Here is a 20,569-nt window from a genome sequence, read left to right on the forward strand (position 1 = left end):
GATCGAGGGCTGTCTTTCAATAGATCGCAGCGAGGGAGCTGCTCTGCTACTTACGACACCCTGACCCAGAATCAGGTCGTCTGCAAGTGATTTAGCACCAGGTTCTCCACAAACAGGAGTTGCGTGTGAGGAGAGGGGCGGCCGCATATCCGGCCGCGCCCCAGTCCAGTCACGAGCGGCTCTGCTCACCGGGCCCCCCCCGCGCAGGAGGCCCAGTTATCAGGGGCCAACCGAAAATCCACGGCGCTTCGGTATCGCTTCGTCTAGTCAGGATTCTGACTTAGAGGCGTTCAGTCATAATCCCACAGATGGTAGCTTCGCACCATTGGCTCCTCAGCCAAGCACATACACCAAATGTCTGAATCTGCGGTTCCTCTCGTACTGAGCAGGATTACTATTGAAACAACACATCATCAGTAGGGTAAAACTAACCTGTCTCTCGACGGGACACATGGAAAACGGGATGGATCCGCAGTGAGGCCGGAAGCTGAAGCCTCACTGCGGCTGGACTGATGACCTTGAGGATCTTAAACGGACCGATATACCGATCCTGCAATTTAGGGGAGACCACTTGGAGGGGAATGTCCTTAGTTGACAACCACACTTCCTGCCCTGGCCGATACGTAGGGGCCGGGGTCCGCCGACGGTCTGCATGGGCCTTCGTCCTCATCCGGGCCCTCAGCAAAGCAGAACGGGCGGCACGCCACACCCGACGGCACTTCCGCCTGGACCGAGGGCACACCGACCTCTCCCTCAACCACCGGAAACAAAGGAGGCTGGTACCCCAGACACACCTCGAAAGGGGAGAGGCCGGTGGCTGACGACACCTGGCTGTTATGGGCATACTCGATCCAGGCCAAATGAGTACTTCAGGCCGCCGGGTGCGCGGCCGTCACGCAACGCAGGGCCTGTTCCACCTCCTGATTGGCCCGTTCTGCTTGCCCGTTGGTCTGGGGATGATACCCGGATGAGAGACTCACCGTGGCCCCCAGTTCCCGGCAGAAGCTCCTCCAGACTTGCGAGGAGAACTGGGGACCGCGATCAGAGACAATGTCTGTTGGAATCCCATGCAGCCGGACGACGTGGTGGACCAGGAGGTCCGCTGTCTCCTGGGCCGTCGGGGGCTTCGGGAGGGCCACGAAGTGGGCCGCCTTGGAGAATCTGTCCACTATCGTGAGGATGGTGGTGTTGCCCTGGGACGGCGGGAGGCCCGTGACAAAATCCAGGCCGATGTGGGACCAGGGGCGATGAGGCACGGGCAGCGGCTGGAGCAGTCCCGAAGCCCTGCGATGATCAGCCTTGCCCCTGGCGCAGGTGGTGCAGGCCTGGATATAATCCCGGACGTCGGCCTCTAGGGACGCCCACCAGAAGCGCTGCCGGACAACTGCCACGGTTCTTCGCACCCCTGGATGACAGGAGAGCTTGGAGCCGTGACAGAAGTCCAGGACTGCAGCCCTAGCCTCTGGTGGGACGTAGAGTCTGTTCTTCGGCCCAGTTCCGGGGTCCGGGCTTCGTGCCAGGGCCTCCCGGACGGTTCTCTCTACGTCCCAGGTGAGGGTGGCCACGATAGTGGACTCCGGGATGATGGGTTCCGGTGGATCCGACAACTCCGCTTTGACTTCATCTTCATGTACCCGGGACAAGGCATCCGATCTCTGGTTTTTGGTCCCGGGACGGTAGGTGATCCGGAAGTCAAAACGGCCGAAGAACAGTGACCAGCGGGCTTGCCTGGGGTTCAGCCGCTTGGCGGTCCTGATATACTCCAGGTTCCGGTGGTCAGTGAAAACCGTGAATGGCACGGACGTTCCCTCCAACAGATGTCTCCACTCTTCAAGAGCCTCTTTCACCGCAAGGAGTTCTCGATTGCCGACGTCATAGTTCCGTTCGGCCGGGGTCAACCTGCGGGAAAAATAGGCACACGGGTGAAGGACCTTATCGGTCTTCCCGCTCTGGGAAAGCACAGCTCCTATCCCTGAGTCCGAGACGTCCACTTCAACCACTAACTGGCGACTAGGATCGGGCTGCACCAGAACGGGTGCAGACGAGAAGCGCCGTTTCAACTCCTTGAACGCGGCATCGCAACGATCCGACCAGGTGAAGGGGACTTTTGGTGAGGTCAGGGCTGTCAGGGGGCTAACTACCTGACTGTAGCCCTTAATGAACCTCCTGTAGAAATTAGCAAAGCCGAGGAACTGTTGCAGCTTCCTACGGCTGGTGGGTTGGGGCCAGTCTCTCACCGCCGCGACCTTGGCCGGATCAGGAGCGACGGAGTTAGGGGAGATGATAAACCCCAGGAAGGACAAAGAAGTGCGGTGGAACTCGCACTTCTCGCCCTTCACAAACAGCCGGTTCTCCAACAACCGCTGCAGGACCTGACGTACATGCCGGACATGAGTCTCAGGATCCGGAGAAAAGATGAGTATATCGTCCAGATATAGGAAGACGAATCGGTGCAGGAAATCCCGCAAGACATCATTAACCAATGCTTGGAACGTCGCGGGGGCGTTTGTAAGACCGAACGGCATGACCAGGTACTCAAAATGACCTAAGGGGGTGTTAAATGCCGTCTTCCACTCGTCTCCCTTCCGGATCCGAACCAGGTGATACGCATTTCTAAGATCTAGCTTAGTGAACATTTGGGCTCCATGCAGGGGCGTGAATACTGAATCCAATAAGGGCAATGGGTATCGGTTACGAACCATGATTTCGTTCAGCCCCCTGTAATCAATGCATGGACGTAGTCCGCCATCCTTTTTCCCCACAAAAAAGAAACCTGCACCCATCGGGGAGGTGGAATTCCGGATCAACCCGGCAGCTAGAGAGTCCCGGATGTAGGTCTCCATTGATTCGTGCTCAGGTCGTGAGAGGTTGTACAGCCTGCTGGACGGGAACTCAACGCCTGGAACCAAATCAATGGCACAATCGTACGGGCGGTGCGGGGGAAGGGTGAGCGCCAGATCCTTGCTGAACACGTCCACAAGGTCATGGTACTCCACCGGCACTGTCCCGAGATTGGGCGGGACTCTGACCTCCTCCTTAGCCTGGGAACCGGGAGGAACCGAGGAACCTAAACATACCCGATGGCAGGTCTCGCTCCACTGAACCACTACCCCGGACGGTCAATCGATCCGGGGATTGTGTTTTAACATCCAGGGGAACCCTAGAATCACGCGGGAGGTGGCAGGAGTCACAAAAAACTCGATCTCCTCCCGGTGGTTCCCTGACACCACCAGAGTTACTGGAGGTGTCTTATGTGTGATTAAAGGGAGTAGGGAGCCATCTAGTGCCCATACTTGCACAGGTGAAGTAAGTGCCACCAGAGGGAGCCCTGCCTCCCTGGCCCATTTGCTGTCTAGCAAATTCCCTTCTGAGCCCGTGTCCACCAGTGCTGGGGCCTGAAGGGTTAAATCCTCATAAAGGATTGTAACCGGGAGTCGTGTGGCTCTCTGTTGGGACTGTTTACACAGAGACTGCTACCTGCTGCTTTGGACTTGAATTAACAGTCTTTTTCAAGACTTTTTTACTTTTTTACCTTTTTACTTTTTTTTTTTACTTTTTTACTGTGCTCCAACGCCTAAGGAAGACCTCTAACGGTCGAAACATCGCGACGGAGCACTTTTATCAGCTAACTTTCATCAGCGTTGGCAAGCTAACTAGCTTGCTAACGCTTTCATTTTTATTTTTTTTATTTTTTTATTTTTTTTAGCACTGTTGTCGTGCGTTATCTGTGCTGCTCCACAGCGTGTTTAGTCGATTTTTATTTTATTTTAGCACCGTTGTCGTGCGTTCGCTGTTGTCGTGCGTTGCCTGTGCTGCTTCATGGCCTGTTTGGTGCCTTGATTGGGGCACTCCTTCTGCTGAATCACCTCTAAATTATTTACACATTATTCACTTTGTGTGTTTTTAGGAATCCACTAGGTTGCGTAGCTACTAGCTCTTAGCCGATTTAGCATGGCGGCTTCTCCTGTCTCTCCCGTACTTTTCTGCTCTGGGTGTGAAATGTTTAGTTATTCCTCGGCCTCCTTTAGCAGTAACGGTACTTGTAATAAGTGCAGCTTATTCGTAGCTTTGGAGGCCAGGCTGGGCGAATTGGAGACTCGGCTCCGCACCGTGGAAAATTCTACAGCTAGCCAGGCCCCTGTAGTCGGTGCGGACCAAGGTAGCTTAGCCGCCGTTAGTTCCCCCCTGGCAGATCCCGGGCAGTCGGGAAAGCAGGCTGACTGGGTGACTGTGAGGAGGAAGCGTAGCCCTAAACAGAAGCCCCGTGTACACCGTCAACCCGTTCACATCTCTAACCGTTTTTCCCCACTCGACGATACACTCGCCGAGGATCAAACTCTGGTTATTGGCGACTCTGTTTTGAGAAATGTGAAGTTAGCGACACCAGCAACCATTGTCAATTGTCTTCCGGGGGCCAGAGCAGGCGACATCGAAGGACATTTGAAATTGCTGGCTAAGGCTAAGCGTAAATTTGGTAAGATTGTAATTCACGTCGGCAGTAATGACACTCGGTTACGCCAATCGGAGGTCACTAAAATTAACATTAAATCGGTGTGTAACTTTCGGTGTGTAACCCCATCCCCGTAGAGACGGTGCCTGCTCCCAGACCACCAATAACCAGCAAAAATCTATTTAAGCATAAAAATTCAAAAAGAAAAAATAATATAGCACCTTCAATTGCACCACAGACTAAAACAGTTAAATGTGGTCTATTAAACATTAGGTCTCTCTCTTCTAAGTCCCTGTTGGTAAATGATATAATAATTGATCAACGTATTGATTTATTCTGCCTAACAGAAACCTGGTTACAGCAGGATGAATATGTTAGTTTAAATGAGTCAACACCCCCGAGTCACACTAACTGTCAGAATGCTCGTAGCACGGGCCGTGGCGGAGGATTAGCAGCAATCTTCCATTCCAGCTTATTAATTAATCAAAAACCTAGACAGAGCTTTAATTCATTTGAAAGCTTGTCCATCCAAATTGGAAGTCCCAAAAACCAGTTTTATTTGTTATTATCTATCGTCCACCTGGTCGTTACTGTGAGTTTCTCTGTGAATTTTCAGACCTTTTGTCTGACTTAGTGCTTAGCTCAGATAAGATAATTATAGTGGGCGATTTTAACATCCACACAGATGCTGAGAATGACAGCCTCAACACTGCATTTAATCTATTATTAGACTCTATCGGCTTTGCTCAAAAAGTAAATGAGTCCACCCACCACTTTAATCATATCTTAGATCTTGTTCTGACTTATGGTATGGAAATAGAAGACTTAACAGTATTCCCTGAAAACTCCCTTCTGTCTGATCATTTTTTAATAACATTTACATTTACACTGATGGACTACCCTGCAGTGGGGAATAAGTTTCATTACACTAGAAGTCTTTCAGAAAGCACTGTAACTAGGTTTAAGGATATGATTCCTTCTTTATGTTCTCTAATGTCATATACCAACACAGAGCAGAGTAGCTACCTAAACTCTGTAAGGGAGTTAGAGTATCTCGTCAATAGTTTTACATCCTCTTTGAAGACAACTTTGGATGCTGTAGCTCCTCTGAAAAAGAGAGCTTTAAATCAGAAGGGTCTGACTCCGTGGTATAACTCACAAACTCGTAGCTTAAAGCAGATAACCCGTAAGTTGGAGAGGAAATGGCGTCTCACTAATTTAGAAGATCTTCACTTAGCCTGGAAAAAGAGTCTGTTGCTCTATAAAAAAAGCCCTCCGTAAAGCTAGGACATCTTTCTACTCATCACTAATTGAAGAAAATAAGAACAACCCCAGGTTTCTTTTCAGCACTGTAGCCAGGCTGACAAAGAGTCAGAGCTCTATTGAGCTGAGTATTCCATTAACTTTAACTAGTAATGACTTCATGACTTTCTTTGCTAACAAAATTTTAACTATTAGAGAAAAAATTACTCATAACCATCCCAAAGACGTATCGTTATCTTTGGCTGCTTTCAGTGATGCCGGTATTTGGTTAGACTCTTTCTCTCCGATTGTTCTGTCTGAGTTATTTTCATTAGTTACTTCATCCAAACCATCAACATGTTTATTAGACCCCATTCCTGCCAGGCTGCTCAAGGAAGTCCTACCATTATTTAATGCTTCAATCTTAAATATGATCAATCTATCTTTGTTAGTTGGTTATGTACCACAGGCCTTTAAGGTGGCAGTAATTAAACCATTACTTAAAAAGCCATCACTTGACCCAGGTATCTTAGCTAATTATAGGCCAATCTCCAACCTTCCTTTTCTCTCAAAGATTCTTGAGAGGGTAGTTGTAAAACAGCTAACTGATCACCTGCAGAGGAATGGTCTATTTGAAGAGTTTCAGTCAGGTTTTAGAATTCATCATAGTACAGAAACAGCATTAGTGAAGGTTACAAATGATCTTCTTATGGCTTCGGACAGTGGACTTATCTCTGTGCTTGTTCTGTTGGACCTCAGTGCTGCTTTTGATACTGTTGACCATAAAATTTTATTACAGAGATTAGAGCATGTCATAGGTATTAAAAGGCACTGCGCTGCGGTGGTTTGAATCATATTTGTCTAATAGATTACAGTTTGTTCATGTAAATGGGGAATCTTCTTCACAGACTAAAGTTAATTATGGAGTTCCACAAGGTTCTGTGCTAGGACCAATTTTATTCACTTTATACATGCTTCCCTTAGGCAGTATTATTAGACGGTATTGCTTAAATTTTCATTGTTACGCAGATGATACCCAGCTTTATCTATCCATGAAGCCAGAGGATACACACCAATTAGCTAAACTGCAGGATTGTCTTACAGACATAAAGACATGGATGACCTCTAATTTCCTGCTTTTAAACTCAGATAAAACTGAAGTTATTGTACTTGGCCCCACAAATCTTAGAAGCATGGTGTCTAACCAGATCGTTACTCTGGATGGCATTTCCCTGATCTCTAGTAATACTGTGAGAAATCTTGGAGTCATTTTTGATCAGGATATGTCATTCAAAGCGCATATTAAACAAATATGTAGGACTGCCTTTTTGCATTTACGCAATATCTCTAAAATCAGAAAGGTCTTGTCTCAGAGTGATGCTGAAAAACTAATTCATGCATTTATTTCCTCTAGGCTGGACTATTGTAATTCATTATTATCAGGTTGTCCTAAAAGTTCCCTAAAAAGCCTTCAGTTGGTTCAGAATGCTGCAGCTAGAGTACTGACGGGGACTAGCAGGAGAGAGCATATCTCACCCATGTTGGCCTCTCTTCATTGGCTTCCTGTTAATTCTAGAATAGAATTTAAAATTCTTCTTCTTACTTATAAGGTTTTGAATAATCAGGTCCCATCTTATCTTAGGGACCTCGTAGTACCATATTACCGCATTAGAGCGCTTCGCTCTCAGACTGCGGGCTTACTTGTAGTTCCTAGGGTTTGTAAGAGTAGAATGGGAGGCAGAGCCTTCAGCTTTCAGGCTCCTCTCCTGTGGAACCAGCTCCCAATTCAGATCAGGGAGACAGATACCCTCTCTACTTTTAAGATTAGGCTTAAAACTTTCCTTTTCGCTAAGACTTATAGTTAGGGCTGGATCGGGTGACCCTGGACCATCCCTTGGTTATGCTGCTTTAGACGTAGATTGTGGGGGGGTTCCCATGATGCACTGTTTCTTTCTCTTTTTGCTCCGTATGCATCACTCTGCATTTAATCATTAGTGATCGATCTCTGCCCCCCTTCACGGCATGTCTTTTTCCTGGTTTTTTCCCTCAGCCCCAACCAGTCTCAGCAGAAGACTGCCCCTCCCTGAGCCTGGTTCTGCTGGAGGTTTCTTCCTGTTAAAAGGGAGTTTTTCCTTCCCACTGTGGCCAAGTGCTTGCTCATAGGGGGTCGTTTTGACCGTTGGGGTTTTTCATAATTATTGTATGGCCTTGCCTTACAATATGGAGCGCCTTGGGGCAACTGTTTGTTGTGATTTGGCGCTATATAAGAAAAAAGTTGATTGATTGATTGAATATGGGTGTGTCCCACGTGAATGTCTTGGCCCACCCCTAGCCCAGTTTCTAGGGGCGGGCGTTGGTTGTTTAACCGCTCGGGGCAGTCCCTCACTTGATGCTCTATCGAGCCACAAACAAAGCACGCTCCGCGGACCAGCCTCCTCTGTCTATCCGGTGGTTTAAATGTGGCCCTGCTCATGTCCATAGCTTCATCAGCAGGGGGAGCTGTAACCACACGGAGCGTAGAGGCAGTGGAGCGTGGGGAGGTCGGAGCTCGGTTGGAACCGGAAGGGAGAGGGACGGCGCGTGCCCGGCCACGCCCTTCGTCTCGTTCCCGACGGCGTTCTTCTAACCGATTGTCTAATCGTATAACCAGATCAATAAGCCCGTCTAAATCCCGCGGTTCGTCCTTAGCCACCAGGAGCTCCTTCGAACACTGCATAAGAAAGTCCGCGCACGTCTCCACACAACCCCCGTACGGCTCTGGAGGGCTTATGTATGCTTCAGGGGAAGGTGGGAGGGGTCGTTGAACGACCTGTGGAATGTCAACGTTGCGCACAGGATCGACAGGAGGGAGAGCCGCAGCAGCGCCCTGAGGGCGCGCTTCCACCTGAGCAGCGATAGCCTCCACCCTGCGGTTAAGGAGGACTTTCTGCTCGGTCATAAGATCCAACCGAGCCGTAAAGGCGGTGAGGATTCGCTGCAACTCACCGATCATTCCTCCTGCAGACGCCTGTGCGCCCGGTTCTTCCATTGGCCGTTCAACAGCCGGTTGACGCCCCTCGGGGTCCATGACGCTGGCCGAGATATCCTGTTGTGAAAGTGTAGGAACACGGACCCACAACAGGGGCGCAAATGAACGGACAATGAAGGAAGTCAAATAACAACACTTTACTGTTGTGAAAAATCACAACCAACACGGCGAATGTGAAATTTAACAGTCAGTCAATTACAAGGGTGACGTGTGGGCAGGCTCAAAGATAAGAGACGTCTGTCCAAAGCAGAACCGGAACCACACGATTTCCTCCGCCACCGAACCCCGGGAATACTGGAGCCGCCAAGTCCCGAACACCCAGGTGGCCACTGCCTCCACTTGTCGGATCTGGTACTGCTGGCGAGGAACAAAAACAGTTAGATGTGGGTGCGTGTGCACCCAGCAACACGTATGGTGGGAATGCCACCTCCACCTCTCATCGAATAAAGAAACAGAATATCTGCTGTCCAACACACACAAGCAATAGATATTCCTGTCAGAGAATCAACACAGTCAGCTGAGATCGTTACCTCCTTGGTAGAGCGATATCTCGGCAGAGAAGTGGAGATGACGTCTTGCAGATATACCGCTGCGGATCAGATGATTGGTAACAGCTGTCGTAGGTGACAGCTGTCACCCCGGCTGCTCCTGTGAGATGGCAGCGCCCTCTGGTGCCTGGAGCCCGCACTCCAGGCAGGGTGCCCTCTGGTGGTGGTGGTGGGCCAGCAGTACCTCCTCTTCAGCGGCCCACACAACAGTTTATAGACGTTATTGCGTTTATTTTATGTAAACTTGAGAATCAGTGTCTGTCTCTCCGTTATTTTCAATGGCAGCTGCTGTGAGCTACAATCGCTTCCTGATCATGTCGTTCTGGGGGAAAGTGAAGTTTGCTCTTTAACGTCTTGATTATTGTTCTTTACAACACTGTTTGTCCTCTTTGTTCCAGACTAATATATATAATATGTCTGAAATTTGGTTTGTGTTTATTAAATTCCACGCAGATTAAATGTAACAGACACAGATTATTTGTTATAATTGTTTTAGCAAGTTTTCAGGGTATCATGCAGCAGTCTCTTATTAACGTGATGAAAAGCATAAAAAATACATTTTTGTAGTATAATATTAATTTACAACTGTCATCGTGTTGATTCTCTGTATTGTTTGACTGCAGTGACTCTCTGGCATGCAAGGGATTATGGGATATGTCAATAGGGCGAATTAAGAATAATTCACAATGCAGGTTATCGGGATCATACCAACCCATTGTTCATTAAATCGAAGATTTTAAAACTGTATGACATGATTTCATTTAAGACTGTTCAATTGATGTATAAAGTAAAAAATAAGCAAGTTGATTTCATTTAAGACTGTTCAATTGATGTATAAAGTAAAAAATAAGCAAGTACCATTTAGAATTCAGCAATATTTTATACAAAGAGAAGGAATATATAATTTAATCAATCAATCAATCAATCAATTTTTTTATATAGCGCCAAATCACAACAAACAGTTGCCCCAAGGCGCTTTATATTGTAAGGCAAGGCCATACAATAATTATGTAAAACCCCAATGGTCAAAACGACCCCCTGTGAGCAAGCACTTGGCTACAGTGGGAAGGAAAAACTCCCTTTTAACAGGAAGAAACCTCCAGCAGAACCAGGCTCAGGGAGGGGCAGTCTTCTGCTGGGACTGGTTGGGGCTGAGGGAGAGAACCAGGAAAAAGACAAGGGGTTTAAGGGGTTTTAAGGGGTTAAAATTGCTGGCGCTAAGACAACCAGGAAATGCTTCTGTGTCTCCATTTGTGGCCCCAAAAAAATGGAATAAGCTACCTGAGAAACTCAAACGGTGTCCAAATATCAACCAGTTTAAATATTTATACAAAGAAATGGTGTTCGTCGGATGTGTATCTGATGAAAAATGTTGAGTTTATGTTGTATGATGAATCTGCTTCATTTGAATTCTTACTATTGAATTGTACCGGGGTAACTACAACCACTGGCAAAAATGATGGAATCACCGGCCTCGGAGGATGTTCATTCAGTTGTTTAATTTTGTAGAAAAAAAGCAGATCACAGACATGACACAAAACTAAAGTCATTTCAAATGGCAACTTTCTGGCTTTACGAAACACTATAAGAAATCAGGAAAAATAATTGTGGCAGTCAGTAACGGTTACTTTTTTAGACCAAGCAGAGGGAAAAAAATATGGACTCACTCAATTCTGAGGAAAAAATGATGGAATCATGAAAAACAAAAGAACGCTCCAACACATCACTAGTATTTTGTTGCACCACCTCTGGCTTTTATAACAGCTTGCAGTCTCTGAGGCATGGACTTAATGAAGTTCCAGAATTTACATGTTCTCTTCAGGCAGTCATCTTTATAAATCTCATTGGAACGGCACCAAACAAAAGTTCCAGCATCATCACCTTGCCCAATGCAGATTCCAGATTCATCACTGAATATGACTTTCATCCAGTCATCCACAGTCCACGATTGCTTTTCCTTAGCCCATTGTAACCTTGTTTTTTTCTGTTTAGGTGTTAATGATGGCTTTCGTTTAGCTTTTCTGTATGTAAATCCCATTTCCTTTAGGCGGTCTCTTACAGTTCGGTCACAGACGTTGACTCCAGTTTCCTCCCATTCGTTCCTCATTTGTTTTGTTGTGCATTTTCGATTTTTGAGACATATTGCTTTAAGTTTTCTGTCTTGACGCTTTGATGTCTTCCTTGGTCTACCAGTATGTTTGCCTTTAACAACCTTCCCATGTTGTTTGTATTTGGTCCAGAGTTTAGACACAGCTGTCTGTGAACAACCAACATCTTTTGCAACATTGGAGCCATGATTCATGTCAGTCCACTTGGTGCAACAGCTCTCCAAGGTGTGTTCACTCCCTTTTAGATGCAGACTAACGAGCAGATCTGATTTGATGCAGGTGTTAGTTTTGGGGATGAAAATTTACAGGGTGATTCCATAATTTATTCCTCAGAATTGAGTGAGTCCATTTTTTTTTTTCCTCTGCTTGGTCTAAAAAAAGTAACCGTTACTGACTGCCACAATTATTTTTCCTGATTTCTTATAGTGTTTCTTAAAGACAGAAAGTTGCCATTTGAAATGACTTTAGTTTTGTGTCATGTCTGTGATCTGATTTTTTTTCTACCAAATTAAACAACTGAATGAACATCCTCCGAGGCCGGTGATTCCATAATTATTGCCAGGGGTTGTAGAACGAAATAGGAGCTGTTGTGAAATACTGACTTCCCTCAGCTGTAGTTATGAGCTGCTACTGTTCAGACTTTGTTGGAAATGAACGTGTATGAACTGGCACATAGCTTGGGTTGATTTGACTGTATGGATGGTTGTAGGTGTTGATAAGCGTTGCTTCATCTTTTGGGCACCATGTACATTGTTTTCTTGTTCTTTCTTTCCTGTAACTTTTTTGTTTTGTATTGTTTTTTTGTATTGATTTTGTGGTCTGTAAATGAGTGATTTGTAAGCATTGGTGCCTAATAAATTCAATTAAATTCACATACTTGCATGAAGTTTCATTATATTTCAGAGCTCATTGCAGGTTCAGGAAAGACACTTATCTGTCCAATGCTGTGGCATTTATAGTAAGTACATGTGCTGCAGCACGAGGCAGGTATCACTGAAAGAAGGTCGACACAGACAGATTCTGTTATTACAGTCAGGTTTCCACAAACCCAACATCCAAAAAATATCAAATGGAAATTCATGAAATTAGATCTCTTTAGTGGCCCTGAAACGCCTCTGAAATGCTTGAACCCTCTGCGCCCCCACCAGGGGTGCGGCCCCTGGACTCTGCCGGGGAGTTTGTCCATTCTCATCCCTGTATAGCTCTGTGAAACACTGTTGCCTGCATTTTGAGGGCCAAATTTTGTGAAGTAGTATTTATATGTTGCATAGGTAGACAATCAAGTGACAGCTCAAAAAACTGTTTCAATATCACTAACCCAAAACAATATCAGTTCAAATTGAAATAATCAATTCTGAATCTTAAGAATCAGAATTGAATCGAGTCAGAATTTGAATTGATACCCAGCCCTACTCAAATAAATGAATTCCGTAACCCCCAGTGTACAGCAACAATGACTTTTCGCAATGCCAGTTTTCTGCTTTAATGTCAACTCTGTGCAAAATGTTTCAGTGAAGTACAGTGGTCCCTTGTTTATCGCAGGAGTTACGTTCTAAAAATAGCCCGCAATAGGCGAAATCCGTGAAGTAGACAGCGTTATTTTTTACAATTATTATAGACGTTTTAAGGCTGTAAAACCCCTCACTACACACTTTATACACTTTGCTCAAACAGGCATTAACATTTTCTCACTTTTCTCTCGTGTGTAAACACTCTCAAAGTTCAAACCTTAGAAAAATAAGACCAACCTGTTTTCAGGCCCAAACATTTGTTTGAGAAATAAAAATAGAACATTTCCCTATAAATAATTATGATGGCTTTTAGAACTAACGAATTTAATTTTAACGATCAACCTACGAGGTTGGACACATAAGAAATTATTAAATGTGACTGACCAGTATTTCACAGTTCCTCTGATCGCGCCTCTGCATCCTGGCGCCGCTGTCTCGCCTTTTTCCACTGAGTCACACCTCGCTGCAGGTGTCTTTTTCCGAGTGAAGAATACAGTTATGGGTAGTTGTTGGCGCTCTTTTTTCTTCTGGGCGAGAAGATTCTTATAAACAGACACGCAGAACACAATGTGCGTACTCTCCCTTCGCGGTGCCGCGAACGGCTGCTTGATGAGGACGCAGAACACAATGCGCTGTAAAAAACAAAACAAAAAGCATGCAAAATTGGACTAACAAAAATCCACGAAACTGTGAGGCCGAGAAACCGCGTTATAGCGAGGGACCACTGTCAATTATTGTCGATGTGGTTAATATTAAAAACAAACCATGCACGTCACATTACTTTTTTTTTTTTTTTTTTTTTGCTGCGCCAGACATCAGCTCACAAGGAACATTTAATAACTGCAGGATAGCCCAGCATGCTCAGACACACAAATATGGTAAAACTCAAATGTTTGAACTGTGATGTTCATAGAGTTTTCATTTCGTGTCTGTTTTACCTCATAAGATACTGAAGTGTTCTCGGTGTTGTGCAGGCCTTTGAGAGCACACTGAAGTCTTGGGAAGATAAACAGAAGTGTGAGTTCCTCCGGACTCCTACCTGTCAGCCTCCCTGCCAGCCAGAGATCATTTCAGAGGAAGAGGCTTCACTTGTCAGTGAGTTTGGACAGGCAGCAGGTTCCCTCATCCACAGGTACCACCACCTAAATCCTCTTCTCTTCTGTATGACTGTTTTTAAAAATAAATCTTCATGGGGGATCATTCAGCTGTTAGTTCCTCCAAATCTGCTCCTTCAGGGCACCTGTGCTGCACATTTGCTCATTGCTCCACCCACCACTAATTAATTGTGACTGGCTCAGCCAATGAGGAGCTGGGAAACCCCCAAATGAAACTAGATTTTCAAATAAATACTTTGGGTCTAAGCACCCTGCGTCACCACGGCCCCCAGCAGGGTTCTCACCAGGATTTTTTCACAACATAGAGGGGGACTTACCAGGGCATAGCTGCGCAACAAGCATTTTAGGCACGAGTATTGGGAGTCCGGGGAAGAAAACTTTGAAATTTATAACCCTTTGAAACATTATTATCTGATTTTTTTTTTTTTTTTGAGGCCCACTTTGTGTTGCTAGTTGGGACGCTAAATAACGTGCGACATGCCCTTAAAAAAGGGGGGAAAAAACACAACAGAAAAGCCCTCCTATGCTGGAGAAATCACAGTATAGGGGCCCAAATCACAGCATAGGGGCCCCCTATGCTAAACTGCACTGGCAAGAACCCTGGGTTAAACCTTATTCAGAAGAAGCACCTTTTAGTGGCTGACATTGATTGTCATATTTAAAAAAAATATTCAACTCAATCCATTACCCAATGACCTCTGACCTTTCTATATACCATAAAGAGAATATTTCTTTCACTGTTTTGCTGTTTGGTTGAACACTTGGTTAAAGAGATGTGAAGGTGTATTAGATTTTGAATATTGATAAATATAGACTGACAGCATAGTTACCTGCATGCACATGCTGGAGAATCACTTTGGGATTGCTGGGACTGTCCTTGCATGGTTGACACCCTACCTCACCAGTCCCTCTCACTGTGTCCTATACAAAATCGTCACCTCAAACATTGTTGCCATGAAATTTGGGGTTCCACAGGGGTCCGTCTTAGACCCCCTGCTTTTCTCCCTTTATATAGCACTTCCTGAGCACATACGGCAACTTTATGGGATTACTTTTCACTACTATGCTGATGATACTCAGTTGGACATGCTGTTAACTGCTGGTAATCTTATACACATCAGGACTTTAGAGGGCTGCCTTGCTTTAGTGAAATGCTGGATGTCCAGCAATTTCTTACATTTGAGTTTGGAGAAGACTGAAATGATGGTATTTGGTCCAGTGAGACATTGACATCAGTTTGACCAGCTAACGCTTAGCTCAGATTTGTGTGTCATACATCCAACTGACAAAGTGAGGAACCTTGGGGTGATTTTTGATTCCATGCTCACCTTTGACCTACACAGTACTTTTCCCCTTAAGAAGTCCTGTGTTGAGTAGCTGGTGTGTTTTAGATCATGAAGTTCCTCCTGATTCATGTGCATCTGGTTTTCTGAATTAATTTTGCTGTTGCTGTCATGAGTCCCATCATCAGTAAAGATCAGTGATTCTGCCCTTCAACCTCCACCATGTTTCACTGTTTTCAAACATTGGCAGGTCTTTTCTTTTTCCACTCTTTGGACATCACCTTGGTAGAACTTCATCTTGGCCTCATTTGTTTGGACAGCTTTGTTCCAGAACCATTGTGGTTCAGGATGGGCCAATCCAAAATCAGTATCTAGCCTGATTTTGAAATTATTCATGTATTTGATATCAGAGAGACTGACACCCCCCCCCTTTTTTTTTTTTTTTGACAGCTATTTTACTTCCATTTCATTAGGGCACAAATATAACACCAGGCTGGCATTAAGATCTTCTTACTCACTACCCTAAGCAGGGACATACTATGGAAGCATGGTGGCCTAGTGGTTGGCACTGGTGCCTCACAGCAAGAAGGTTGTGGGATCGTTTCCCGCCCTTTCTGTGTGCAGTTTTCATGTTCTCCCCATGTCTGTTTCCTCCCATAATCAAAAACCTGCTGATGTAGGCTCTGCCCCTTTCTCTGCCCCTGACCAAGACAGCGTCTCTCTACATCTGGAGTTCATCCCCGGGCACCAGACTGTGGCTGCACACTGCCCCTAGTGGTTGGATTGTGTGTAATTGTAATGAAGACGGTGAAATGCATATGTACAATAACAAATAAAGGCTCTTCTAAAAAAATGTTTTTTTCAGTATTTGAATCAGAGGGACTACTATATGGAACAATTGATGACTAATATAAAGCTTTTAATCTTGGTAATATTAAATACTCAAAAACAAAATGATATCTTCATACTACATGGTTTCCCTTTATAATCATAATGATATGGGTCTATTTTCATTATTTGTTGGCTAATGTGCGTGTTTATTTTTTGTCTGATATGACCTCTATTTTGTTTATTGTACAACCAGTTCTTGGTTGTCAGTTTGTTTCAATTTACTTTCCTTTATATAGCGCCAAATCACAACAGAGTTGCCTCAAGGTGCTTCACACAGGTAAGGTCTAACCTTACTAACTCCCAGAGCAACAGTGGTAAGAAAAAATTCCCTCTGAGGAAGAAACCTCAAGCAGACCAGACTCAAAGGGGTGACCCTCTGCTTGGGCCATGATACAGACATAAATTACAGAACAATTCACGGACGAATATACAAGAAATGCTATTGGCGCACAGGACAGGAGGATCGCCAACACAAACACAACTCCCATCTCTGGATGGAGGTGCACCTTAGAGAAAAAACAGAATCAGGCATAAGAAAGACAACAAATACAGTATAATTTGTCAACATTAAGCAACAAGAAAAACAGAAGAAATACTAAGGTGATCGCTGGCCACTAGCCCTAAACTTCACTAAAAGACCCAGAATTTAGATAAAGTTGAGGCCGCGGCACGCTGCGTTTACTAATAAAATGAATTAAAAGAGTAAAAAGCGTAAAACAAAACTGTACCAGTATGCTGCCATATGAAAGGGAAAATAAGTGCATCTTAAGTCTGGACTTAAGAATCTGACTGTTTTATTGATGCAGGGGAGATCATTCCACAGAACAGGGGCACGATAAGAGAAAGCTCTGTGACCCACAGACTTCTTATTCACCTTAGGGACACAAAGTAGTCCTGCACCCTGAGAACTCAAAGCCCGGGCCGATACGTAAGGTTTAATTAGGTCAGCTAGGTAGGGAGGTGCCAGTCCATGAATAATTTTATAGGTTAGTAGCAGAACCTTAAAATCTGATCTCACTGGGACAGGAAGCCAGTGAAGAGACGCCAAAATAGGTGTAATGTGGTCGAACTTTCTGCTTCGTGTCAAAAGTCTGGCTGCAGCATTTTGAACCAATTGGAGAGCCCTAATGCTGGACTGCGGGATACCAGAAAATAGAACATTGCAGTAGTCCAATCTAGAAGAGATAAATGCAGGAATCAGGGTCTCAGCATCAGCCACAGACAGGATGGGACGAATCTTCACTATATTTCGCAGGTGGAAGAAAGCAGCTAGAATAGCTTCTAAGTCATTTCTGGACTGCTTTACATCATCCCTGTGTATATTTTCTATTTCTTTAATTTTTTTTTTGTGTGTGTGTGTGTGTGTGTGTGTGTGTGTGTGTGTGTGTGTGTGTGTGTGTGTGTGTGTGTGTGTGTGTGTGTGTGTGTGTGTGTGTGTGTATTTTAGTGTGTGGTGTAAATAATCGTCTTCATGTGGCCCTGTGATTGACTGGCGTCCAGTCCAGGGTAAACCCCGCCCCTCGCCTAATAAAATGGATAACTGAATGTAAATGTTGGCTGGATTAGTTGACTCTACAGTTGGTGAAGGACAATAAAATGCCCCCTCCTCTGTGTGTAACAGACCAACTGCAGTTCTCGTTTTTCTGCTGAGCTCAAAGGAGTTTTTAACTGATCGCTGCTGTTTCATTGATGAAGTAATTTAAAGTTTTGTCAGAAATACTTTTCATGAAAAAAGCTGTAAAACTTGCGTCAGACAGTTTTTGTGGTGTTGTCCCTTTAATTTATGGGACAGCAGATTAAAAGCTGCAAGTGTTCTAAAAGCTGTGACTCGGCACAGATGAGGAGAGAAACTGTATCTTCATGTTGGGAACACAAAATATGCTCAGCAGATCAGGAAGTGGTGGACGCACTGCACCGTCCGTCTGTGCTGCTGTTCAGCTGACGTCTGTCCTCTTCTGATGTTTTGTGTTGAAGTATTCGGGAAATCGCCCAATCACACCGCAGCATGGAGCAGGAACTGGCTCACGCCGTCAACGCGAGTGCCAAAGCCATGGACACTGTCTACGCCAATTCCGGCAGCTCAGAGGTACGAAACATGTTGCTGACCCTTCCTGGGCAACCCTTATTGTCCTGCCTCCTGTTTTCACTCTTTGTGATGTCACTTGTTCTCTTTCAGCTGCTTTTATTTTGGAAGTTTGTGACTGTGTTTCAGCAGAGTGGTTTCCTGGGCCCATATCCACGAAGCAGCCCAAGGTTAAAAAAAAGTTCCTAGGGACTTTATTCTAAGAAAAATCTTAGAATTCCTCAAATTCTTAGACATTTCTTAGAATTTTCCCCTTGGTAAGATGAAAGTTATCGACAAAGCACCTTCGGCTTTAAGAGAGCTCCTAAGGTGCCAAACTGGTAAGAGGAGGGAGGAGGACTTTTAAGAAGCCTAATGGGCTTTTCACATTGTGCACTTTGGACCCTTCAGGCAACACCTCCCAATGCGGCAACACCTCAACGCATGACGTCAGGCGTATCGCGTCGGAAGCAGCAGGGGGGCCGGAGACTGCTACATCACACTCTAGCTGTTTGCACAACCCGAAAAGCTGAGCGATCAGAACATTGGATTTGCGTCTGTAGAACCACAAAAAAGCTTTAAAAAAACAGCAGTAGAATGATTCTCCCATCACCCTGCTGGGAGAAGCTTTTTTTCAGCTATTTTTCGGAGTGACACTGAGCCGAGGGAGGACTGACGACTTGGTGGGAAGTCGATCGACCGCAACAGCGGCAGACCCACAGGGAGCAGCTGGGGTTCAGGCCTCATCCCCGGGCAGAGCGAGGCAGGCAGCCGGTGGGATGGAACAGACTGACCCAAAACAAAATTCCTCACTTTTGGATACATACAAACACCCAGTTTGACCAACGGAACTTAGTTCTGCAGCTTTCTCGAGGTGAGAATAATTTAAAAATAAAACATGACGTTTACTGCACTGCTGAAAGTTTAATGGTCGGCTAATGTTAGCTTAGACTTTTAGCACAGTTGATCTGAGTGAACGCTTTAATTTGGAAATTGGTCTATTTTTATTTTTAACAAATAAAGCTACAGCTTTTTTTTTCTGAGACCACACAATGCTCAACTTTAAAGATTTTTGGGGGGGTGGGGAGCCTTTTTTCCAGGGGTTTTTCCATTTTTGTTTTTTTTTGTTGTTGTTTTGTTTTTTTATTATTATTGTTTAGTGTTTCTTTATTGTTTAAGATTTTTTTTTTTTCTTTGTCCCAATCAGGAACATTTGCTGTGCAGACACCCTAAATACAGATGCGCTTCAAAAACTTCCATTGATGAACTAAACACCATGAAGTCCAGCCAGAAGAAAACATCTCTGCTCTTCAAAATAGAAGAAAAGCATCTTCAAAAACTCCACCAGAGGTCAAAGCTGCAGAAGAGACCTTCATCTGGTTAAATGTCCCAAGAATCCAGCAAACCAACACCTTCTTCTAATTAAAAAGCCCTTTAAATATTTTAACAATAAATCAGTGGATCATTAAAAATGTCCACAAAATCAAAGTTAAGTCAAAAGACATTTGCACAGATAGAAACCCCGCCCCTATTGTGCACAATTTTAAAGCATTCACAATCACTAGTCAAATTCATATTTTTGAAATTACTCTGTCCTGATCACAACTTTAAAGGCAGTCACATATTCGGATGTAATTACAAGTTTAAATGACTCAATTAAAAAAAAAAATGAATTCGTCATGAGGTTTATGTCACAGAAATCCTACTTTACAATCACACTGCAGTCATTGTTAAATTATCTCCTGTTACATTTATAATAAACATTTGTATTTATTTACAGTGTCTGTTTTTCTGGTTGAAATGAGATATAAATAATCTTATTTGAAAATAAACGTCCAAGGTTCCTTATGTTAAACAAGAAATCAACTAATGTGAAATAACAGGCAAGTTATGGTTTTAATTTACAGATGAAGAAAGGTTTCTCTCTTTTTTTTTTTAGTATTTTAATTATAAGTGTTCTAAACTTGTACAACAGATTTTTTGCTCACATCAGATAAAATGTCCCGTCTGATCACAGTGTATTTCCATTAAACCCCTCACATGTGGGACCGGAGTCATTTACGTGATTAAAAGTCTGACCGTTAATTTTTTTCACACCGTGTTCAGACTTGGAGCCGCAGCCTGACTTGCACCTGTTAGATCCTCAGACACAGCAAGAGGCTGTGATTTGACACTTTGCTGCTTTCAATCCTTTGTCTCTCCATCCATCCATCCATTTTCTTCCACTTTATCTGGAGTCGGGTCGCGGGGGCAGCAGCTCAAGCAAAGCCGCCCAGACCTCCCGATCCACACACACCTCCCCCAGCTCCTCTGGGGGAACCCCAAGGCATT

At 44.7% G+C, this 20,569-nt stretch overlaps 1 protein-coding gene across 4 annotated transcripts in view; it reads left to right on the top strand.

Moving 5' to 3' along the window:
• Positions 1-20,569, top strand: part of LOC117509345 (diacylglycerol kinase delta-like) — a 275,606-nt gene that overhangs the window by 212,207 nt on the left and 42,830 nt on the right. For all 4 annotated transcript variants that reach the window (XM_034169013.1, XM_034169012.1, XM_034169014.1 and 1 more), the window contains 2 exons: positions 13,862-14,019; positions 18,151-18,262. In XM_034169013.1, coding sequence (XP_034024904.1) covers positions 13,862-14,019; positions 18,151-18,262 — 270 coding nt within the window. The remainder of the gene's footprint in view (positions 1-13,861; positions 14,020-18,150; positions 18,263-20,569) is intronic.

The sequence above is a fragment of the Thalassophryne amazonica genome, chromosome 4 (assembly GCF_902500255.1).
Source record: "Thalassophryne amazonica chromosome 4, fThaAma1.1, whole genome shotgun sequence".
In the NCBI taxonomy this organism is placed as follows: Eukaryota; Metazoa; Chordata; class Actinopteri; order Batrachoidiformes; family Batrachoididae; genus Thalassophryne; species Thalassophryne amazonica.